The sequence below is a fragment of the Bacillus rossius genome, chromosome 3 (genome assembly GCF_032445375.1).
Source record: "Bacillus rossius redtenbacheri isolate Brsri chromosome 3, Brsri_v3, whole genome shotgun sequence".
NCBI lineage: Eukaryota > Metazoa > Arthropoda > Insecta > Phasmatodea > Bacillidae > Bacillus > Bacillus rossius.
The window spans coordinates 50,683,470-50,709,525 of record NC_086332.1 but is presented as its reverse complement, the minus strand read 5'-3'; the positions used below and the strand labels follow the sequence as shown (position 1 = coordinate 50,709,525).

Genomic DNA, 26,056 nt, shown 5'->3' with positions numbered 1-26,056 from the left:
ATGCTGAGTGTACTTCGATTACATAATTTTCCTGTGCAGTCTCTCTTTCCCCATTCTCTTCACATGACCATACCATTTCATTCTTGCTTTTTCCTTGATCTCAGTCAAGTCCTGTACTCCTGCCCTTGCTTGCACCATCTCATTCCTGATCCTGTCTCGCCTCGTAACTGCCAACATACTCCTCATTAACTTCAAACCTACTGCTCTGATCTTCCAGTCCAAGGCTCTACTCCATAAGTGACTATGGGCACATAGTGTACATACCAGTGACGAGATTTAACTTCTGGACTGTTTAAATTAATCTTTGAATGAATGTTGTAGATTACAGGCACGGGAAGCAGGCACAAGATCTTCCCTGACGGCAGGTTACGAATCACAGCACTGACGCGCAGCGATGCGGGCACCTACACTTGCTTCGCCAGCAATGGTGTTGGCCAGCCTGCTCAGCTAGACTTCACCCTTGACGTCAAAGGTTGGAATTGATGTTTCCACAAAAGTTTTCTTTGCAATGCAACACCATACTAACTTTTAATCCTACCAGTTTAGTTTCTTAACGTGCATCTCGGTGTTAACTCATCCAGTGGTGGAGGCTCTACTAATATTTTGCAGTGACAACATATTTTTCTTAAAAGAGTAGTTTGATATTGCATGCGTAAATTGGTGTTTTGTGGTTAATAGTTAAAAATTTAATGTTCCTAACTTTATTTAGATGCTACAATTTTTAAATGCACACTCAAAATATACTTATGAAATTGCAGTTATTTCTGATCACCAACAATAGATAGTTTCATGCAACAGTTTAGCAGGTTCCTTTCTTTCTTCCCTGACAGCTCTCTTTTAGTATTTTGTCAATAAGTAAAACAAACTGCCACATTATAGTATTTTTAACACCAGAAATACTTGTATTAAAGCTGGCACTTGTATACTGTCAATTGCATAAAATTGCATGTTGTGTAAGCCATTTAACAGATAAATTATAAACAATTACGTAAACAATTTTTTTCTGAATTGCAGTAGTTCAAGCACAGAACCGATTTTCTTTTAAGTAAAATAATGTACTCAAAACTTAAATAATGTAAAATCAGCCCCAGTTAGTACAAATATTTTACAAAGTTTCCTATGAAAGAGCACAGGTAAAAATGACTGAATCTGATAGCTAACTATTTCAGGATAAAAGTCATGTATCGATTGAATGAGAATAATAATATTTTTTATTGTTTGCTCTTGAATTTAAATTAACATCAATGAAAATCAATAAATTTTAATTCTCTTGGAATAGTTTTAAGACTTTATACGTACTAAAAATGTACTAAACACAAAAATTACTTACTGTAGAGAATCAAAATATGTACATGATTGTCATAATTCAGATTATTTATCTTTTGTTTCCATTTCCATACATAGTTATTTCTACACATGCAGAAAAAGGCTTTACTCGAAAGAACATCAGTAACTTAAGGATATTATATGGTTACACTATTATCGCTACTAATTGTGCCATTTGCCTGTCAATCCTACCAGGTAATAGGTAATGCATCTAGTAACAGCGTAGGTTTATCAAAGTTGCACTTTCCTCCAGCAAAACTATAGTTGTATTGAGTACTTATCACTTATTACATCAGGTCCACATTGTAAAAAATTAAATATTTTATGAATAGAACATGAAAACAAGCATTATACTATCAAATTATTTCCCAAGCCTTTTGTTTAGATCATTTTCACGATCAATGTAAAGATTAACATTAAAAAGTAAAAGATTGCTAATTACGTAGTAAAATATGATAATGTGCATAACATAAACTAATGCTTTTCTGCATAGTGAACTGAACGCACTAATGATCGTAGTTGTAACACTGCATGAGTTAGCCAGTGGTGGCATGCTGCATGGGGGTGGTGCTCCCAGATCCCGTGTCACGTCCCGCCGAGATAATCGGCGACGACGACACGTTCACGGTGGCGGAGCTGGGCGCTCCCGCCGTGCTGCACTGCCACGCCACCGGCTGGCCACGGCCGCTCGTCACCTGGTTCCAAGGCAGCCGCATGATGCCGCGCGGCTCCCGGCAGTACGAGGTGTTGCCGGACTTCTCCCTGCACATCCGCGCGGTCACGCTCAGCTCGCTCGGCCCGTACACCTGCCAGGCGTACAACGGGGTGGGGAGCGCCGCCTCCTGGAGGGTCACGCTGCAGGTGTCGGGGCCCGTGCACGTGGGCGGTCGCGACGCGGCGTTCGTGACGTACGTGGTGCCGCGCCCCACGCGTCCCCCCGCCCCCGGGCGGCCCGAGTACCCGTACAGGCCCACCCCGCCGCCCCACAGGCGGCCGCGCACACGCCGCCCCCGCCCCCGCCCCCGCCCCACCATGGCCGCACTAACCACCGTCCCTCCAGCACCACTAACAGCCGTGCCCGACACCCCCCGGATCTACAGAGGTGAGGGGACTGTCTGCATGCAGCTTGGGTGTGACGTGTCTCGGGATGCTCTGCACGTGTGGGAATGTGTTTTACTTTTTTAATGCTTGTGGCAAATTCAAGGTAACAACTAATCTGCAAAGAAAATTTAAAAATACATAATTTGCTTTTCAGTTGTTTGAAGATTTTTTTAAATTAAGTGTTCTGTACGTAATCATACAGTGTGAATTGTTTGTTAAAGTATTGCTCTCAGGTGCATTAACAGCTATTGTGAAGTTGCAGCATGTTTTTTCCAAAAAATACTTCCAAGTTGTATGTCTGTTTTGTTGCAAACAGCATATTTTAAAAATTATTTAGTCTTTTCCCAATGTTTTTTAAAGTGCTTTTTTTTTTTTCTCAAACGCTAAATCTATGTATTTGAAACATAAGCAAGTAAAAGAGTATCAGTGATGAATTGGGAGCATCACTACGGTTAAGTAGGCCATAGCTATTGCCCATTTATTATAACACTATTTCCTTAAAAGCTGAACATTTCTTGTGTTGGGAAACATTGAACGCTGTAACCCTGAGTGTGTCAAATACAGTTCCGCTTGACAGACGGGGGTAACCACGAGAATTGAAAACAACTATTTTGCATTATCACGCATGCAGAGGCAGGGGCCACATTTATGTTTGCTCAATGGTGGTGCTCCTACGCTCTTTTCCCGCTTTTCATTAGTTCTGGTGTGGTTGCCCCCCTCCTTTACTTTGAGTGGCTTTTGTAAATTTGACATACTTAATGCAGGACCGTCGGAAGAGAAACTAAGGGCCTGGAGGCAAATTATTTTGCCGATATCCCTCCCCATTACTTAATGTCAAATTTTTCAAACTCAACAATTTAAAAAAAATTGTGAGCGAGTCTTTCAGTACTCACCAGAGATGTGTAACAGCTAATCTCGGTAACGAGTAAATTCATGTGTACTCACGTTGCAAATATACTTATAATACAAAAACTCATAATACAAAACTCGGACACAAAATATAACGTAGAATTCTTTAAAATAATGCACAGTATGATAAATATAGGCAACTACACTTAGGCACACCAATCACACATAGTTCCCGCACTGCTGCTAGAAGAATTCACTGCCAGAACATCTATGTTGATTTTTAAATCATTTAATTAGCAGACTAAAATTTAAGCTATGTAATGAAACAGCTCCGATAAAAGCGAAAAAGAATTGAAAAAAATACTAAACCCAGGCTTTGGACCCGATTTTTGACAAGGAATTTTATTAAAATCCTGCTCATCTTGTTGAAATACATTAAACATTTAATACCTACTATAAAGTTTCCCTTGTCTTTGTGAACTTTGGTTCTCAACATCTGCCACAGATTGCAGCACCGTGGTTGTTACACATATGTGTTCTTTGGTTTCTGTTGCATTCACAAAATTAAGCCCACCAAATGCCATATACTGAAAGCTAAGATGTTACACATCAAAAAAATTTTAAAACGCTAAACTTTACAGTGGTCATAACTGTAAATGTGATCTCTGCATATTGTATAACTTTTAAGGTTTCCAATCAATTGCATCACCAATTAAACTAGAAATTTCGTTCTACTTTCAGGATAAACTTGGCAATAAAAAAAATCTTGAGACTCAACTGGCCCATCCCCCTCCCCTTCAAACCCCACTCGATGGCCTTGGTTTTATTTTGTAGAGAGGAAATTTCACAGAACTAATAATTATGCCTATTTTTCAATACTGTTTAACACTTTACCATCACGTGATACTGCACTTGTTCAAACTTTTCACCTTCACTACTAATTTATTAAACACTACAGAAGAAAATTTAAAATTCTAATCATGTCCATAATATTGATTTTCTCGTGTATGGCTTCCAATGATTACAAACACCTATTTTCCATTGGGCCCATTATCACCATTTTTATCACAAACAAGGTGATTCTGATTATAAGACGCCTGAAAAAGAGGAAAACTATTCAGGTATGTATAGATACAGAAATTTGGGAGTGTGTGACACTAGAAACTTTACAATACATAAATTTGTGTGTCTTGAGTTACTTTTAAAATACCGGTAATGTTTCAGTGATTTTTTTTCCCCACCCCAATCTCTTTCAGTTTGGTAGACAGCAAGCAGGAGTGTACAAAGAATTTCATTTGGGGAGAAGCAGGGATAGAACCCCTTTCTCCACCATTTTCTATCAAATTCATTCCTTTTTTGGTAGGAATGATAGCTTTTTATAGATATTTTTAGGATTTCCCGCCCACATCCCCTCCCCCCCCCCCCCCCGTATAAGCCCCTGAAAGTAACTTCATAACTAAAACTTTAGATATTATTATAGGTACTATTATGACTTTATAATAAAAATACACACCACGTGACTCAAAATGATGAAAGTTGTTTAAAAAAGTGTAAACAATTTTTTTTTTTTTTATTAGTCCCGGTGAAGACCAACGTGACAATGACCCAGACGTTGTTTCCTGTGGGAAGTGATATTTCCATACCATGTGACGTTGATGGCTACCCCATTCCTGTTGTCACTTGGTACAAAGATGAGGTGCCTCTGCAGTCCAGTGAGAGGATACAAATTACAGGTGAGCTCATCCACACACTTTTATTACTGATGCATGTTTATGCTTATTACCATTGTGTACAATAATACAAATTTCAGTCATTTGTTTTCTTCCAGCATAGTTTTAGCTTTGTGTGAATCAATTACCATATTTACCCTAAAATAATGCGACTCTAAATATATTGCGAGCCTAAACTTTTTGACTATGAGTATATGAATAAGGCTTTGTGGATAGGAAATCACAATTCATGTGCTTAGAACTTAAAAAATAATTTAAATTATTAAATTTATTGCATATTTACAAGACCCTTTTGGTGCCAATTTTGTCAGTAGAGTGAGTTAAATGGTCTCTTTTGAACACCAAGACGTGGTGTTATATATTGCCCTCTTCTGTATACATTAGTAGCAAATTCCCCATCATTCACTTCATCTCCATTACCCTGGTTCCGCCAGTGCACATCCATAACGATTGCACAGCACATCACAACAGGCCTGCCAACCTACTAACATTATTTACACACACAAACTACTACAACAGTACACAACACCTCCTCCCTCTTTAAGTTATTTGACAACATACTGTATTTACTCGCATATAGGTCGCGGCAATTTTACCAGATTTGATGGGGGGGAAATGAAGTGCGACCTATATGTGAAGAAAAATTTTTAAAAATTTTTGAGGAATTTTTTTTGCAATACAGTAGAATCCCGCCGATGCGACCCCCCTCTGATGCGTCCATTCCATTCATACAACCGTTTTTTGAGAAACCGTGAAAAATTTGAGCAGAGAAAGTCGAAAATTTGAGTAAAATCGGCTGAAAAACAAGTCTGTTACACTTTGTTGGGCACTATGTGTTCACGTTTATCTTGGCGAGAGCTGTACTGTAAGCAGGCAGGCGTACAAAAGACGGCTAAAAATAGATACCACCCCTCTAGACTGTCCACGCGGCAGTGTCTAGCCGAGCTCGGCGCATCCACTATCGCACGAAAAGCCATCTCAGCTGTCATGTTAGATGTTATCTTACCCGTCCGCACAAAAAGCCACTGTGGTAGCTTCTGCGAGAGCATAAGAAACTCGTCCGGCCAGGCTGGCGGTAGCGGCGGCTTGATGTCTTACGTGACGTGACGCTTACCTCTTCCATGCCCTGCTAATTCTTCAAGGCTCATCCCTCCTAGAGCCACAAAACATGTAAGAACACCCTCCCCCCTTCCTTTTCCAACTAACATTTCAACACATTCTCTCCCTTATTTCAACCTTCTGCGTGAGAAACTGTCAGCATCCTTCTCCCCTCCCACACCGCGTGCGGCAAAAGCCAGGTTGTATAGTCCATTCTCGGTAAAATAAATATTTTTATGGGCTTATACGACTGACCTTCGCCGTTAATAAATACTTTATAAGTTTAAGTTATTATGATACAATTTGTTTATTAGTCACACAGCAGTTTCTGCTGAAAAATCACTAATACCTCAAATTTTATTGAATAGAAAAATTTAGCAGGGCCGTAAATATATTTATTTTACTGCATAGTTAGTTTTCCATCTGCATTTGAACGTGTTTTTTTTTCTTCTTTTTTTTACGCTGTGAAGGGTCGTGGAAAAGATAATTGCTTGAGCTGTCAAAATAAACATCGCTGACGGCAAGGGCGGGAGCGCATCCTGTCGGTCTGTCGCTGTGATTATCTACTCCAAAAACATGTCACAGCATTTCAGGATAGCATTGTTCTTATATCTTTCGTTTATAGCCGAATGTTTTCTACCTGATCCACACAAGTTCCTTCGCCACGTTTTGAACGAAAATAACAACCAGCCGGCTAGCATAGCCGAACTCGCGTGACGTGAATTCACTTAGCGTGAGTATTTATCGGAACCCATAACGAAAACAGCTGTAGATATAAAAAATCATAACAGGCCTTTTTTGCAACTTGACCTGGCTCTTCCCCAACACTGGTGGCTGCTGTTCTTTCTGGATCTCTTGCTTATCCGTCACATGATGCTCATCATCGTTGACTCCCGTTGAATGCTGGTCTGCTTCTTTATTCTCTGTCTGCACTGGCAATCCTCCTACTAAACCTTCTGGGCTCTGCATCAACGCCTGAGATTTTTTGCTGCTTACTGGTACTCTTTTGTCCTTGTGTGGTGGTCATCCCTTTTCTGTACTACAGTTGGTCCACATGTCGCCTGTATGCTTTTCCCTCATCATCTGTTACTTCATATATTAGTCTCCCACAAGCTGCCTTCACGACACCAGACAGCCACTTTCAATTCCCACTGTAGCTACGGAATAGCACTGGATAGTTGATGTGGAACTGTTGCAAATCTGGTCCTCTGGAAGCATATTGTAAAGACTGGGCCCCTTTTTGCCTGTCTTAGGAAGAATCTGATTCAACACTGTTCGCAGTAGCCTTCCCATTAGCCTCTCAGCTGGAGTGGTTTGTGTTCCAGCACATGGTGTTGTGCAAAGTGTAAAATGTGTCCTGGCTAGCCTTGTCTGCCAATATCCATTACACAGCTTCTTAAACTTCCCTTTAACTGTCTGCACCATGTGCTCAACTTTCCCGTTATTGATGGGTGGAATGGTGTTGATTGAACAAGTCTGATGCCATATTGTTTTGCAAACAACCTCATTTCTAGTGATACAAAAGCTGTACCATTGTCGGACACTATACACTCTGGAATGCCATGAACAATAAATATTCCTCTTAATTGTGCAACTTCACCTCAGGCCATTTTGAGTATGCATCTACAAGTATCAAAAACACCTTTCCTTGAAAGGGTCCGAAGAAATCTATGTGCAGCCTAGTACAAGGATTTTCTTCAGGAGGCCAAGTAACATCCTTTACCATTGGTGGATTTGCTCTTAAGCTCTGGCATTCACAACATTGCTCCACAAACTGTTCAATGTCGTGATCCATTCTAGACCACCACATGTATCTTCTTGCCACAGATTTTGATCGTACAATCCCATCGTGGCCTGCATGCAGCATTTTCAGGAGGCTTCCCCGTACCACTGTAGGTATAACTACCTGGCTTCCCCACAGCACGCAACCTTTGTACAGTGATAGTTCATTTTGACAACTCCAATAAGGGCGAAGCTCGTCAGTAATCTTGTCTGCCGGCCAACCAGATGGCGTATTTTTCTTCACGTTGCTGAGAACTGTATCTTCATCGGTCAATATATCCAATCTAGTAGCCTCTATATGAGTATCTGGAAGGGCTTCCAGCATTATGACATCTCCTACTGCTGGAATGTTAATAACTGAAGTAGCTGTATGAAGTCTACTCAAGGCATCAGCATGTCCTATCCATGTTATGGACGATATGGCAATCATACATAGACAACCATAGGCCTTCACGGAATAATCTTGGCGATAGTATGTCAGGAGTCTGCTTATTTGGGCCCAACAGCCGAAGAAGTGACTTATAATCTGCCACAATGGTGAATGGCCGTGCTTTCACATACTGCCTGAACGTGTAAACCCAAACATGCTAGCAAGGCCTCCTTATAGATCTGGGAATAATTCTTTTCAGCTTTCTGTAGGATCCTTGACCCAAAAGCAATGGGTGCTTCACATCCATCTTTTGTGACATGGACCAGTACAGCACCCAACCCATGTTCTGAAGCATCACAACCACAAGTTAATATGATAGGCTGCCTTGCATCATAATGCATGAGCACCGCGTCTGACTGCAGAAGTCCTTTAGCTGCCCTGAAAGCCTAATCATGCCCTCCTGTCCATTCCCACACTTTTCGATGGTCCAGCAGTCGATGTAAGGGTTCCATTACGCTTGTATTGCCAGGCAGGAATCTCTCATAGAAGTTCTACAAGCCCAAAAATGCCTGTAATGCTTTCTTAGTGATAGGTGCTGGGGGCTTGTTGATTGCCTTCATTTTATCATCAGTCGGGTGTATACCAGTGCAATCAACCCTGTACCCTAGAAATGTCACTGAAGTGGCCGTAAAAACACCACTTGGGTCACTTAAGACACAGCCCTGCTTCCTCAGTTTGTTTGTAGCACTTGTTTCACCCGTAGCCAGTCCTGTTCTTCATTTGCTCCTGTAACTAGTATATCGTCCAGCAAGACCACAACCCCAGGCATTCCTGACAGCAAGGTTGGAATTAAACGCTGGAAAATAGCTGGTGCATTACAAATGCCAAAAGGTAATTGTTTTACCTTAAATAACCCTTTCATGGTATGGTATTTACTGTTAAGAGTTCTTCTCTAGTCTTATCCACAGCCACCTGTAAGTATGCTTCTAAGACCAACTTGGCAAACACATTTCCCCCTGCTAAGTTGAAAAATGCCTCAGTTATGGTGGGTAATGGGTAGATATTTTTCTTACATACCACAATGACAGTACATTTATGAAGAAAAGCAGAAATAACCCAGTGAAAAAACTTCATTTGCATTCTATCCTTCATCCTGCATCTCTCATCTGTCATGCCTGTGCAGAGGTTCAGGAATCCCCAGACTAAAAGGGCATAAGTGATGAAGTTTACAGGCAGTGTGTGTGATTTTTCAACTAAGCTGTTCCCAAAGGCAGGATACAAATTTGTGATTTTAATGCGACCCCCAGTTTAAATTTCCACAGTTTTGGTAAACATTGTAGCATTATATTCAGGCAAATACAGTAGATGATTTTCATAGGTGTCATATAACACAAATCAATGAAACAACACACAGTGCCTTTTGATTTAAACTCTAATTTTAATTTGACTGCTCCTGTCCTTTTACGTAATATTTGCTTAACTTAAATATATTTTCAAAGATACCTACTACAGAAAGTTGTACACACAAATTATTTTATCATAATAAAACATTTATCTAAGAAGGCAAAACATAAGATTTTATTTTTCAAACTTCTGAATTGTGATGATGTGTAAGAGCAAATTCTTTTACAATACGATTCCACTATTAATTCTCTTCTGTATATTTGCCTACAGAGGGCCATCGGCTGATGATAAGTAAAGCAAACTCCTCGGACACCGGAACATATCGATGTGAAGCTGTGAATGACTTTGACAAGTCATCAAGTGCAACATCACTAGTAGTTGAAGGTAAGTGTATTTACTAAGATTAAAATAATATTTCATGAACTCTCTGTGTACCTACCTAGATATTACATACTTGCCAAATTAAAAAAAATTCAAATAAAAAAAATAAAATTTTTTGTATGCAGTACAACCTCATTAATAAAAAAAAACCTGTTAATACAAAGTGTTTAAACAGACCTGCAAGTGACATTAGTAGAGACATGCATATTTCGCGATTGCGATAAAACGAATTTTTACGCGAATTTGAGTACATTTTTAAGAATAACGCGAATTTCTCACATTTTGGATAATAACGCGAAATCCTTGAATTTTCGGCGAACAGTCAGAACATTTTCCTCATTCGAACACGGCAATTCAATTTGTAAATACAGTAACAAACGTGAAACAACAAAAAACCAAAGATAACTACCCACACAGTGTATTTTATAACATGAAAAGTTGCTTTTATTTCTAAACATGTAACAATTTAAGCCTAGGCGTGTAAAAGTCCGAGTAATTACAGCAGGAGACAATCTAAAATGTACTAGGGAAAAACGTAAACTCACGAATATAGAAACGTAACGGAAATGTCGGAAATATTACGTGGCTGATCGTAACATTGTAAGTGCTGATACTGTATTTATGTCACAACTTAGCCGAAATACTGGTACGAGACATGAACTTCACAAGATAAAATGAGTGGAATCTTGGTAACTGTTTTATACGTATTATATAATTTCGGAAGTATTATACTGTTGACGCATATTTTTTAAACTAACCATTTATTTGTGGGGATCGTAAATTATTAATTATTGGTATCAAGACATCAAGATGAACGTAAACTTGAACATGTCACGGCAGCGAGTAAGCGGGTGCGTATACCAATAAACTGGTATTAGAACTGGACAAAACTGGTACACGGGAGGTGGAGCTTATATTTTTTTCCGCTAGGCTCGCTTCTATTGGCTGGCTGCTGATGGAAGGTCACGAGTCTGGGCGGAGCATTGAATGAGTTATACTGCGCATGCGCAGCTCAGAGAACAGACGCCGCCCTGGGCCGCACTGTAACAACAGATGATCGAGTACAATGACCTTTCTCCGCGCAAGGCGCGCAATTGACGGTAAATTTTCATCAATTTGCGCCCCTTTTTTATTTATTTTTACTGTGTAATGTAGCCCGTTCTGAACGCGGCAGGATGCGACTGTATTTTAATTAACTTTAACGTATTTCTTACTTTTCCCTTTATTTACACTTTCCCGCTTTTTACACTTTTTTACTTTGTCCCCATGAAAAGTGCAAATAAGGGGTTTTGCTGTATTTTGATATTCGGCTCGCCTGGACAGTCGATTATCACGGTGTTTACAGCAGGTTGTTTCTCGAAGCGTTGTTCTCTTATATAGTCTTTAGCGTTGTTTGTCCATTGCGTCCATTTTTATTAACCAAATACCAAATTTAAAATGCAAACACGGTGACGATTCGTAACATTCTGTTGTGCGCAAGTTAAAGTTTAACGGGTCGAATTTTGTTACAGATAGTTTTCAACGTCTGTGAAATAAATTAAAGGTGTACAATTTAAAGGTCGGCTAAAACATTAGGCCTATTAAAATGCCTAAAGTGCCGGTAACTGCAAAACAGCGAGCCTCTGAATTTTCTCAACACGGACTTTATGCTAGTGATTCAACCACACTTTTTTGTCGTCACTGTAATGTCACCGTCTCTTGGGATAGGAAAGACTCATGTGAAAAACATGTAGGCAGTGAAAAACACAAGAAGCGTCTCTCTTCATTGCAAGGCTCATCTAGTGCGTCTGAACGCCAGTCGTCAATATCTTCAGCGTTTCAGACAGCAAAAAATAATGTCCAAAAAGACAAAAAGTTGGAATTTATAAAGGAAACAGCAGAGACCTTTATAAAGGCAAATATACCCCTTGAAAAGCTTGATGATCCTAATATCAGGGCATGGCTGAACAAATACATCGAAGGTGCTGGAGACATGCCACTTGCGAGAACAGTCCGTGAGAAATATGTAGGGGACATAGCCAAATGCAGAATTGAAGATGCCAAAACTGCATTAAAGGACAAAAAAATTGACATACTGTGCGACGAAACAACAGATAAAATGGGTAGGTGTGTATTTGTTGTTTTATTTAGAATTCTGAATCTTCAACAGGATAAACCAGAAATATTTGTTGCAGGAGTTCACTTTCTTGAAGCTGCTAATGCCACAAACTGTGTGAGGGCAATTTTAGATTCACTCAAAATGTACAATGTACAGTATGGTGATGTGCTCTCAGTAGTAACCGATGCTGCTCGTTATATGACCAAGGCTGTTAGTACTCTCGAAGTAATCCTTGGAGACCAGTTAACGCATGTCCAGTGCTGGGCACATAAGTTAAATCTAGTTGGCAATGTCTGGGTGAAAGAGTTGCCTGAGTTGAACAATGCTATGAGCAAAATAAAAAATGTGTTCAACAACACCAGGAAAAGAAGGCACCTGTATGCTAGCTTTCTTGAAGAAAAGCATGGAGAGAAACGTCCATTGTTCCCACTTCCTGTTGTTACTAGATGGAATTCCTGGTTCAACAGCGTTTTTTATGTAGCAGACTACATACATGACATTGTTGATTTCTGCAAAACAGATGAACTAAAGGCAACACAAAATTCAGGGGTTGAGTTTCTGTGTTCACTCACAGAAAATGACATTTCTCTCATTCTTTGTCAAGCTGTCTTTGTGAAAGAGCATGCCAAGAGCCTTGTAGAGCTAATACAGAAACTTGAAGGTTCTTTGTATCCAACTGCCCATTCACTATATGGGGACTTGCAAGGTATAAAAAAAAAATTTGAAAACATCACTCGTGGCATTTATTTTGAGGCAACCAGTAGAGCTTTGTCTAACATGCCCCCCGCTAAAGCTGCTGAAGCTAAAGTGTCCATCACAAGAACAGCAACACAAGCCCTTTCCAAACTGAACTCTCTCATGACAACTGACCCAAGTAGAAAGAGATTTGAAGCAATTCAAATTTTTAGTCAGGAAAGTTTGTTGCTTGCTAAATTAAACCCAGAAATGGTGCAGAAACTGAAAACTGTCCATAGTCTCTACTCCATAAGCACTGAAGAATTAACAGCTGGTTTTGGTCAGCTTCAGGACATTGTTACAAAACAAATGGAAACAGACAATTCAGTGGACGTAGTGAAGTCATTGAATGTAGTAAAGCTGTCACAGCCATTGTTTGCTTCCAGCTGCCTTGAAGCCATCTGGATGCCTTCTGCAAACGTTGACTGTGAACGATTTTTGTCCTCATATAACACAGTCTTAACAGACCGCAGGACAAATTTAAGTGAGGCTAATTTGTGTATCATGGCTACTTTTGCTTTCGAGAGCTAAAGTTTGAGGATTTTGTTCCATGTGTTTATGTCACTATTTTAGAGACTTCATATTTATTCTTGCTGGTTTAGGTACTAAAATATTTTCAATTACTGTATGTAAAAAGTGATGTGTAAATTCGATTGTAAATTACTGCTGCTAGTGCAACTGTACAATGCAAGAATGTGTCCAAAATTTCAAGGTATGCTTAGCTTAATTTTTTTAATTTATAGTGCTAAAACTATTTAAAAAATAACACCGCTTTTGATGTATGATAACACCACTTTTAAGGGTAAATAACAACGAATTTTGCTATAAAATAAACCCCAAAACTGCATGTCTCTAGACATTAGATTTAAAATTCTAAGCATTTTGTTTAATAAAATTATGGTTATTACTTAGTAGTTATTATTCAATACAAGGTTTTTTTTTCATGAGAAAACAATTACATGTTTTATAGGTATATGCTATGTGAATGATATATAAATGATGATGAAAAGAAGCATCCTAGAATTTCAATAAAAATAATACTGAAACTGTTCGGTTAAGTGTAGAATAGAGAAAACAGCTTAGAAAGTAAATACATATGCATCTAAAATGATAGTACACATATGTAGGGTAGGTGGGGGCAAAAGTTGCCATGGGGCAAAAGTTTCCATCTATATTTGAAACAAACCGGGAATAGTTTTGAAGGAAATCCACTAGGCAGCGCACTTGTTTGTTGCTTGTCAGTTGTCTGATGAAACCTCGTGACGATCTACCAGCACCAGGGCAGGAATATGAGGTGAGTGTTTTTTTGTCCTTTTTGATGTAATTTTTTGCCGTTTTCGAGTGTTAGCTGACGTAACTAAAAAGTGTGTATAGTTTTGAGCAAATTTTCTCGTTTTAGGCTGGAACATAACCTTTCAAATCCTTTCACAAGATTTTGCATTACTTGTGTACAATGGCGGGAATTACAACTTAACCGAAGTAACCTAAAATGGGGTAAAAGTTTCCACACACAATGGGGCAAAGGTTTCCATTGGCATCCTTTGCCCCTATCATTATTTTTATTTAGTTTTATGTCCTGTTTTTAGTTAGGGTTCATAATTTGTACTCCTGTTCTCTCTTAGATATAGATTATAGTCAATGTAACTTGATTTGAATGACATATATAATAGTTAGGGTAATCATTTCAGGAATTACAAAAGAAAAACTGACCAAAAACCCCTCACTCAAGCTCTCTATGACCAAGCATGTTCATTGATGAAGGAAGGAGTTTCTTTGCGTCAGGCAGCCAAAGCGATTGGATTCTCACACACCGCATTAATGAAAAGGATGCGACTTGGAAAAGGGGGGTCAAAGCTTGGACGTTTCAGGAAGATTTTTACATTGGCACAAGAAGATGATTTAGTTCGTCACTGTGTGGAATTGGACAAACGGTTTTTCGGTTTGAGTCTCAAGTCTTTGAGATATCTTCTGTATGCTTATGCTAAGAAAAATAGCATCTCCTGTCCATTTTCTGACGAATCAAAAATGGCCGGAAGGGATTTTACCCGAGCGTTTTTGAAGAGAAACAAGCTATCGTTGAGAACCGCACGTAAGACAAGTGTGGCACGTACCATGGGATTCAACCGTCATCAACTCAAACTGTATTTCAACAACTTGGAAGATACATTAAAAAAATATAACTTTGGGCCAGAACGTATTTACAACATGGATGAATCCGGAGTTCAGACAGTGCCAAATAAAATACCAAAGCACATAGCTCCCACTGGTAAGAAGGAAGTGGCGAAGTCTACATCCGCTGAACAGGGTAAAACGATAACAGTGGTCTGTGCAATGAGTGCGGTCGGACAATTTGTACCTCCATTTTTTATATATGGAAGAAAACGAGAAAATAGGCTGCTTATCAAAGGAGGACCGATAGGTTGTGACATGGCATTGACGGATAAAGGCTACATGAACTCAGCAACTTTTGTGAAATGGCTGGATCACTTTAAGAAGTACACAAATCCTACTCCTGAGAACCCAATACTTCTTATACTGGATAACCACATTTCACACATCAGTTTGATAGCTGTTGAGTTTGCTAAGTCCAATTACATTCATTTGCTTACCCTACCGCCGCATAGCAGTCACAAAACGCAGCCCTTGGACAGGTGTTTCTTCAGGCCATTCAAAGCCTTTTATGATGCGGCTGCAGATAGCTGGACAAACGCAAACCCTGGCCAAACAATAAGTGAATTTGAAGTCTCACAACTTGTTAAAATTGCCTTTGAAAGAGCAGCAACTGTTGAAACAGCAGTTCAAGGTTTTCACAGCACTGGAATCTATCCTTTCGATAAAAATAAATTTACAGATGTAGACTTTCTGCCCTCCGAAGTAACAGACCAAGAACCTGAAGTTACAGAACCACAAGACGATGAGGAACAGAGGTTCATATATTTTAACCATGACCGCAATGACCATCCACCTCGAGGGGACGACCTTCCACCGGAGTCACAATTACCAGATGAACCCACTTCCATGATGGATGACATAAGTCCTGGTCAACTCATCGGAGAGGCTTCATCTACTGGGAACTCGGCTCACATAGCTCAAGAAGTAGCACATTCCGTACATTATCCTGAGAGACCATCATTTTCAGGCGATTGGGTACCAGCAGTTGCATCACCTGAAGACATCATTCCACTTCCAAAGATCAAAATAAAGAGGAAGAGAACAGGGAGAGGCCTGAAATCAGTTTTACTTACCTCAACGCCTAACAAAAAATATCTAGAGGAAAAAGAACAAGAGAAGGCGAAGAGAGAAAAGAGTAGTAAATTGTTAAAGAAGAATAAGAAACCAAGAAAGGCATTGTTTCCACCACCCAAGCATAAGCTTCAGCGAACTAAGAAGCCATCACCACCATCATACACCTCCTCTGACAGTGATTCCTATTCTGTTCACAATTCGAGCTCGGATATGGATGGACTCTTCTCTGAAACAGAAAATGAAGAAGATCATGAACCAAGTGAAAACAGCCAGAGCACCAGGAAGTTGCAGCTGAATGATTTTGCTGTGGTGAAAGTTCAAGGCAAAACCAAAGACTCGGTGAGGTTATATGTTTCAAAGATTGTCCACGTTTTTGACGATGGATATTATGCTCTATTTTACAGAAGAATTCCTCAGACTCAGCGATTTTCAGAAACAAAAGAGGAAGCATTTCTTAAACCTCAAGATATTTACATGTCACTCTCCAAGCCAATCAAGTGCACTTCTGGACGATTCATAAATACAGTAACTTTTTCTAGTGATTTCAATGACTTAACAATTTATTGATAAACTTAAACTGGGATTTAAGTAAGCTTTGAATGAGTCTACTTCCCTACTTAATTTGTTTTTCCTACAATAAGTAGGTACTCCTTTGTTTTTACCCATTTTTCTTTGTAATAATATTTTATAACATTCTTTTGTAATTTTCTTGTTTCTTACTTTTGTTGTTTTGTAATTTTCTATATTATAATAGGTAATAAATGATTCTTACGTGTCTAAAAAGGCTGAATAAACCCAAACGTGTAGGCCTATGTTTTATTAGTGGTTTTTATGCCTATCTAGCTATAAACCAATGAGTGGGGCAAAGGTTGACAGTGGTAACCTTTGCCCCACTGAGTGGGGCAAAGGTTTCCAAACACATGTTTTAGAAAAAAGAAAAATTCGGTGCCTAAATCTTTTGGAAAACAATTCATTTATATACTGAAGGTGCAGGAGATATCCTATTACAATACCAACCACTTTTTGGAACGATAGGACGATTTGGGGGCCCAGGGGAAATTCAAACTTCGAAACTGGAAACCTTTGCCCCCACCTACCCTACTCTTGGTAATTTATGAAAATTTGATGCATTTTCTGTCATAAATGCTCGTTTCAGAGAACTATCTTTTTTAAAAATTTAATCTGTATTAAAATATTAAAATTATCTACCATTTATCTAAGAGCATAATCAATTTTCTTAGAAGTGTTATGCAAGATGTAACTGAAAAAAAAGTATTTGAAAATTTTCTTAAAAAATTATAAAAATATTTGTGAATTAACTTTTTTTTCTATAGTTCATTTAATTCTAATACTAATCTCATTATTACAAAAACCCAGAATTTTAGTCAAAAGTTTGTATTAATGACTTGAGGTTTAACTGTAGCATAATCAGCAGATAGTCAGAGATTCTGCCTATACTATTTTATTATTTTATTATTTATTTTAGACATACATTAAAATATAAATAATAAAATTTGATAGTATTTAAATAAATAGTATTATAAGTGAACAAGATTACATTTCAATAATATTTGGTACCTACCTACATTTTTTTTGTCAGTCACAATAGTATAAAGCAGTATAGGCAAATATAAATTTCCTTTCCTGGGTATAAATATGAGTCAGAATCTTTTTTAGCATAAGTTGGTTGAGAGAAAAGTCTGATTTGAAAAAAGTTACAATATTCTTGTATCCATAGATGGCTGTTGTTTACCTTAAACCACAGGCAAATTTTTTGCATCATCTGATTGTGGGATTATTTTTAAGGGTTAACATTTTTAACACAGCGGCATTTAGCTGTGGTTAACTATGAAATACATTGACATTTGGCTCGTGTGCCTAGTCTTCAGGTGCACAGTTGTTTACGAAGCTAGTAATTTTTCAGCTGTTCTTGGCCATCGTCTCAGTGCACTTCACATTGTTCCCATGTTCAAAAGATTAGACATGGACATGAGATAAAATGTCACTTCTCTCAAGATGAGAAATTTTAATCTCTCATCAACAAATAACACTTTAAAATAAATGGGAATGCTTCCAAACAAGTGGCGGACGCTGGGGGTTGGATAGGATGTATATATCCGTCCTTCTCCCCTCCCGAAGTTATAAAAAAAATTTCAAAATATCAGTGAAGACTGTATGTTACTATGTGAGAAGCCAGGTCACCTATCAGTATGTTAGTGTCAATAGAACTGTAAGTTATTTTAGTACACGTGTTCAAAATTTCATTTTTTTTATTTAAAAAAAAAACTTTTTCCCTTCCCAACACGAAAAAATTTCTTGTATCTGCCACTGTTCCAAACATTGTGTATGAAAACACTGCCAGTAATTTTTGTAGCTGAACATCACAATCCATATTTTTTCACATGTACAACATGGCCACCATTGCATTATATCCTCTTCGATTACAAAGAAATGGTTAAAGTTTGCAAGTATGGACTATTAATTAAAGTTGGTTCGTAAAATTTTAAAATCTTGATATACATAAACCAAAAACTTATATATGTAAGAAATATTTCCTTAAAACTTACTAAAGAGCTGACGTCTGTTTAGTGCAGAGCTTCTGTTATTGCAACTAAAACTCATCACACATGGGATCATATCTCCTACGCTCCTCTCTACTCTCCAAGAACTCCGTCGTGTGTTACGTTACCTGTAGCCCTTCCACCACCCAAAGTGCCAGAAAAATTAGACCAGGTCTCAGGGATAGCAGTAATAGAATTTTAATCCAGCACTTTAGGGATCACGGATGTGCCGGATTAGCAATTTTGCCGGATTGTTAAAAGTTACTATAATTTTAATGGGAATAAGAAAGAAAGAAATATATACTAATACAGGACAGAATATTTAATATAAGTTGTAGTACAATGCTTAATTAGGAAAAAAATATACAAGAAAATTACTGTTAAAAAATATTTCTAATGTTACATTGCATCCATAAACATGTCTCTTCATAAAAAAAATTCATTAGATAAACACTGAGCGAAATAAAAGCACAGTCAATGCAGGAATGTGACTTAATGGTAAATGTAAAAAAACAGCACAATCCACCTCGAAAGATTTGAACGCCAGTGGTACGACACTATTGTTGTCAGATAACGAAATATGCGGAATCAAAGAATTTTCCATTACAGAGATCCGACTGTACTTATTTTTTTTTTGATGCCAGGAACGTACATTCACCCCAACTGCACGGACAACCCGTTCTTCGCCAACTGCCGCCTGATCGTGGAAGCGCGGTACTGCACACACAAGTACTACGCCCGCTTCTGCTGCAAGTCCTGCACCATCGCCGGCCAGCTGCCCTCGTTTGGTCCCCACCTACAGAAGTCAGGTATTATCTCTTCCAGTGTACAAGATTGAGATCGCTAGTCTGTCAAGCATTTCACAGCGTGCAGACGTCAACTCACTACGTCACCCACGGGTAGGCTTCTGCAGGGCCATAGTGCCGGGGGGAGGGGAGGAAAATAATTTTGCAGAGTCCACACATTAATTAATCTACAACTTTTCTAACCCCACAGTTAAAAAAAAAATTTTAAAACTCTTTAATCATTACTGATGTGATCTTAGCGTATCGCATAACTTGTAAGTTTTTCTATGAATCTATAAATACCAGACTTCAAATTTCATCTTATCAGCATTAATAACAATCTTAATACTCAACTGAGCCCCTCCCCGGAGATTTTTCCCCCTCCCACGATGGCCCTGGGCTTCCGTGAAACTTTGTAAAAACATGTTGAATCTCTGATGTGAACTGAATCAAACTTCAGGTAAACTTGTTTACCAACTAATACTACTCAGAGCTGATAATCCATTTTTACTCAAGGCCATAGACACTTTAAATGAGTATTTTAACATTGGTTTTAACCATTAAACACTGGAAGCTCATCGCAAATAAGTTGTTTCTAAATTATATTTAATAATGGCTTACATGAATGCATTGAAAAAAAATTCAATCATTAATCCTTCTCAGATCATTTAACATAAATCATTAATATTCGTGGCAAATACTTAGCTCACCAAGAGCGAATTCTTTGAACCCTTTGAGTGAAAGTACATATAATTTTGTTTCTGTTCAGATTCAAATTTGGGTGACAAATGAACTTCAAATAGTCATATTTTTGAGCTAAATATCACCTACATACTCTCTAATTACTTTTTTTATGTACTGAGATCATGTTTTGATTGTTTTGTATGCATTTACACAAACAAAAAATTGTAAAAACAAACACACAAATAACTGTTCTAATGAGTGGTAAATAAGTTCAAAATAAGAAGTTTACATAAATAGAAATTGATGCAAACATACGTATATACATATTTAAAATAATTACAACCAAATTGTTACGTGAATGTACTTTACCACAGCATGTTTGACTTGATAACTCCGTCGTGAAGGGATCAAGGTAGATGACGTATAGTATTATGTAATATTTAGGTTGATTCAAAGTAGGTCTGTAAATATATATTTTGTTGGTGCTAAGCATTCTACATTTAATTCAGCAGAGATTCAAAAATCACAACTAATGTGAATGTGATTTAGTGAGTTGATTCATTCTGATTAAGTCCTGTTCGCAGAACCCTACCCGTGTCTTATGACATAGCAACACAAAGATGACTCTTAATGTGACATGCTATTTCCCCAGGAGTTAATTTATTTTTGTTCTAAATAATGTCATTACTTTTCCCAATGCTCTTCCGTGAGAGATGAAGTTACTGAAAGAAAAAACTTGGAACATTTTTGTTCCTGCTAGTCATTTTGGTTCATCAGATGCACCCAGTCGCTGGTAAGGTGACACACACTCAGTGTCTACAGTTGAGTAAAGTGTGCAACAATTTGTTTGCTTGTGTAAGTTTGACAATCATGTGTGCATAGTTTGTCAAAATGAAAAAATATATATATATATTAGTTGCTGCACTGCTGAGAAATTATGGTGATTGTTGTGAAATATTTATATTCTTACAAATCAGGCTTATAATATGCTGAATATAGGTAGCTCAGATACTTACTCAAATGCTGGTCTTCTCAACAACAAAGTTCCCGTCAATACAAAACTTACAATACAGTACGGCTTTGTTATTGTGGGCTGTACTTTTTACATCTTCTGCACCCAAATGGTGGAGAAAGTACAAAGGGTCTAAATATTACTGCCATAACTCATGACTTCATGAGAGCTAAAAAAAAAATTATTTTTTTAAAAAGAAAGGTATAAATAACTGCAATTTATAGCTGGCATTGAATTTTATATGCACCGACATTAACACATAAAATATGTTTAATCTTTATTTTAATATTATTTATACAAAGCTAAATAATCCTCTGGAATGTAAAACTTTCTTTTTCATTTAGTTTTATCTTAAACATGTTGTTTTCTCTTAGATATTATTACTAGTACAACTTAATTATTTGCAAACTATATTATTTTAATGCATAACTTACCTAACCAAGAATGCTGCATTTCGAAACACAGATATAAATACAAATTCATATTTGCCGCTGACCCGCTTGTTCTACGCCATATGCACCACCGCCTCAAACAGACTTAGGAGTTGTAACTACACCCACCAGTTGAACAGTTTGGTTGCAGTAACTTGATTACTACTACTAGCAACAAGGACACAAAGTTTCTGTTTAGTTGCAGTTTAGGTACAGCCCTCACAAACAGAACCTGTGTTTACCAAATCCCTGTATGGGAGGTATTTTTTTTTATTTTTGTACCTAATGGGAAACAAAGTTTTTGCAGATATACAAAACTTCCATTGCCAACAAAACTGTTCCCAGCAGTGCTGACTATTATTAAAATGTTATTTACCTATGAGGCATAAACACACAAAAATTTGTGTAAAGTACAGTAATTTTAAAATGGATAGTAAATAATGTTAAAATGTTTGACTAAGGTTTTGACTTTTAAATTACTGAGCCTGTACACATTATCATCACAATCAAGCAATTTATTTCCATTGTTTTCCTAAACCTACTGAAATTAAAATAACTAAGTAAATTCAAGATGCTTATGTAAAATAAATCAGTTTTTTTTAGTGCAAAAGTAATGGAACCATTATATTTATATAACTTTAAAAATTAGGAAATCATGTAAAATTAAATATTAAAAATAATTCAACAAAATTCAGTTACAGAAAATATATGCAGGACTGTATGCTAGGATTGGCTTCAAAAAGAATATATGTTACTTATTAAGCTTAAGAGGCTATCCATATAACTTGTAATGTAAAAATGGATACATGCTTGCATACTGTTAAAAGAAAATTGCTTTTACTCTCCATTTTCAGCATTTTTCACACGAAGCCCGCATGCGTAAAAAGGTGACTGGTTGGTGGAAAATCATCTTGTAAAAAACAAAAACTGTAAACTTACATAACAGTCGTTTCTCCATGCACAACTTAAAGTGATGCTGGCTTATGTATTTTTTTCTTTCAAGTTGTTCTGCTACATTATGTTTTACTTTTATGCTGATTTTTTTTGTTATGTTGCATAAGTTGAAATTATATTTGCAATAACATGAAAAATGTATATATAATTAATTAAATATATTATAATATGCTCACAAAATTACCACTGCCAATTATTTTCTAAGGCCCTTATGGTGCCAGAGCACATTTTGTTTTGTATTATACTTTTGTTTCCTAAAAGAAACTTAAATTTTGTAATTAAATGAGTCTGTTGTTTTAATCTTGTAACTTTATGCATTTGTATGTGTATGTGTATAGTTATGTTTTGTACGCTAAATGATTATGTATTTTTACAGTGAAAAATTTTAAATTAAATGTTGTCATTAAGTATTCTAAAGTTATGAATTTGTAAATATCTCAAACATAAAAAATGAATAAAATAAATTCTTATTTATATTACATTTCTTATTTACTTCTTTGTTTGAACAGAATCCATTTATCCTGATAAAATCAAATATATTTGGCAGCACTAGCTAAAGATAAACTCTATGCAAACTTATTTGAATGTTTTGCAGTTGTGTTAATTTATATATGATATTTTGTAACACTATGATAAAATTGTAAAATAAATTATAAAGGAATTTGGCTTTACATTGTGACCAAAGATATTAAATATATATAAAATATTGCACAGCTCAGGGAATCATACATCATGCATGGTCTACAGGTCTGCCTCGCGTAACTATTATACATGACAAAGCCCCCACTACCAGCCGAGTTATATCTTGGGTCTGTTATGTAGCACACATTGTGATTGAGTAAAAAAATTTTTTTTAATTATCTGAAACTCTTTAAAGCTTGAAGTGAATTGTCCTAAAATGATGTGCTCTTTAATATATTGTTTAACAGTTTATAACCATTACATAAATATTTTATCAGAAAAATGTGTTTTAGTTAGTGTTAACGTCAGACATGCATATGTGATTAGCCGATTACTAAATATATCAACATTAGCAACAAAAAATGTTAACCACACATAGTGCAGAGGCCTAACATGTGTGCAATAATTCCCATATTTATCTTCCCTACAAGAAAATGAGACATTATATTAATCAAATGGCTTTTTAATAAGTTAAAGTCTTTCCATAAAAATTATGCTCAAACGAAACAAACTGCAAATCAAAAGCCAGAAGCATGAGAGAATCAGGAATGTAACTAGACTAGTTTCCATCTAGGAAACTCATCTGACCCGACCCCCCCTCCCTTCCCCAAATCCTTTTTTTCCCCCCGAACCAACCAAACCAAAACCTTTCCCGATAACACCTTATATTGCCACTAAATATTAATTCCACTATTCCAAATATTTTTGACTCAACTTAGATGGTAAATAAATAGATTTATTTTCAGTCTATTCATTTTTAATACATCGCAAGTTTGATAGTATCCAAAAAATACCAGTTTTTAAATATTTGATGATCTAAATTTATGCCCTCCAACATTTTTTGGTGCTCTAACACTACGATATTCAAGTAAATAAAAATTACTCTGACAGTTCAGCACCCCCCCCCCCTTCCCCCCCCCCCCCCCCCCAATTTAGTGCCTGGGGCAAGCCCCATCTGCCCCTCTGCGGTTACGTCCCTCAAGACACTGGCTTCTTTTGCCATTTCCTACCAAAGAACCATAAAATATTGTCTGGAAGTTTTATCCACTTTTACAGTTAAGGTTTGATTTAGTTCAATGACAATGATGAAAACAAAAATTAACAAGGTCTCATACTAAAGTATGCACAGCTGCAGAACTATTTACATGAACTCTTATGTTGCAAAAGTAAATTAAATAAGTTGCAGTTTACATAGTTCAGAATTTTGCTGCTACTTTTCATGTCATATTTTGGAATATTGCTTTCTATGTTAACACTACCCAGTACCTACTCAAAATTTAACAAAAATGTATTAATTTAAATTAGACTATTCTTGCAAACCCAATATTTTTGTTTTAAGTATGTAATTTGCCTTAGACTCTCCCTTGAATAAAAATATTTGAATTTCATACTCATAAAATGTAATATTTATCACTGCTAATGTAATTTGTGACCACTGATTAATTTACTATCATCCCTATGAGTTGATAAAAAAAATTATATCATACATAGGATTTAATACATTGATCTGTAGAATCACAATTCTTTAACTTCTTTATTATTAATTGAATAGTTTACTAAATAATAGTTAAGCTACTAAAAAAAATTTATTTTTTAAATAACATTTTTGATTTTATGAATTATTTTTAAAGTTATTGTAGATGTTGACATTTAAAAAAGAAGTTCAATCATTGTTTTCGTCACACCAACATTCACTGGTTACTAGGCACGAGTCCACCAACTTGGTCGTAGAACACGCCTTATCTAATCACCGTTTCCAGTGCCCCCCGCCCATATCCGCTGGTGCAGCTTATCACACATTCCACCACTGGACTGCTTCACCCTGCCTATTTGCCACACGACTGGCCAATGCCAAAAGTCTGTTTGAACCAGTTCTCCCCCGCCCGTGCGGAGAGGAGCCATCTTCCTTCTGGTCGCCACTGTTGCTGCTGCTGTGCTCCCTGGGAAGGACTTCACAAGGCCGACAGACTCGCTCTGACCCAGAGAGTCGCTGTGCTCCTTGCGATAGAATTAGATAGTCTGTCAGCTGCCTTCCAGAATAAGTAATGGCTGTACATATTTCTTACAGCTTGCAGTTTATATAAAGTTGTTTTAGTCACTTTTTAATGCTTTATTGCTTGTAGGTAGGACTTCGCCAGTCAAGTCCTAACCAAATATGTGCCTCGATTGCCACACAAAGAGACAACAAATAATATTTTGCAGCACTTGGACAGTATTCCAGATGGCTTTATCGTAACACAGCACCAAAGGATAGTATTCTTCAATTTTTGAGGTTTCAATTAAATGTTTGATTTGACTCTAGGTATTTTGATTATTTTTGTTCATTAATTTTATGAGTTGAATGAATGCAGTGTAGAGATAGAGATGCCATATGGCATTTTGCTGAATGCCCTGAAGGGTCCAAGAATATTCAAATAGTTACATCTGTTAAAAATATGATTGGTTGTGATAGAGGTGATTTTATGGACTATTCTGAACATGTTTATTATAGTTATGAATATTAATTTGATATTAAATACATTCACAAATTACATAATAATAGACAGAAGTATATAGCATATTACTCAGAAGCTTTACAGGACAAACACAGAGAAATTAGTTAATAATAACATATAAAAACACCTTTCTTGTGTTGTATAGTGCAAAGACATTAGTGATGATGTTACAGAAATTATTTACGAACAACAGGCAAAATGGAAAAGTCACAGAATTTAAAGGTATTGCAGTTAATGTTGTCACAAAATGTGTTAAAATTCTCAAAGGCTTGGCGAATTAATGTAATTATCAAGTTTGTTAGAAAACATACTTATTTTGATTTATTGCAAGTG

At 37.0% G+C, this 26,056-nt stretch overlaps 1 protein-coding gene and 1 long non-coding RNA gene across 5 annotated transcripts in view; one reads left to right on the top strand and one right to left on the bottom strand.

Annotated features, from left to right (window-relative positions):
* The window catches only part of LOC134530672 (papilin), a 411,300-nt gene extending 388,279 nt beyond the window's left edge, over positions 1-23,021 (top strand). For 2 of the 4 annotated variants that reach the window (XM_063365723.1, XM_063365724.1), the window contains exons 37-41: positions 322-472; positions 1,904-2,428; positions 4,854-5,009; positions 9,931-10,044; positions 19,326-23,021. In XM_063365723.1, the coding sequence (XP_063221793.1) occupies positions 322-472; positions 1,904-2,428; positions 4,854-5,009; positions 9,931-10,044; positions 19,326-19,519 (1,140 nt within the window). In that variant the 3' untranslated portion in view covers positions 19,520-23,021. The remainder of the gene's footprint in view (positions 1-321; positions 473-1,903; positions 2,429-4,853; positions 5,010-9,930; positions 10,045-19,325) is intronic. The other 2 variants (XM_063365722.1, XM_063365725.1) reach the window with 2 other exon arrangements.
* LOC134530675 (uncharacterized) lies at positions 686-13,113 on the bottom strand. Its single transcript, XR_010074854.1, has 2 exons — positions 10,587-13,113; positions 686-2,088 (listed from the first exon to the last, which is right to left on the bottom strand). It is a non-coding gene; the product is annotated as an uncharacterized LOC134530675 (long non-coding RNA).
* Positions 23,022-26,056: the final 3,035 nt, after the last annotated feature.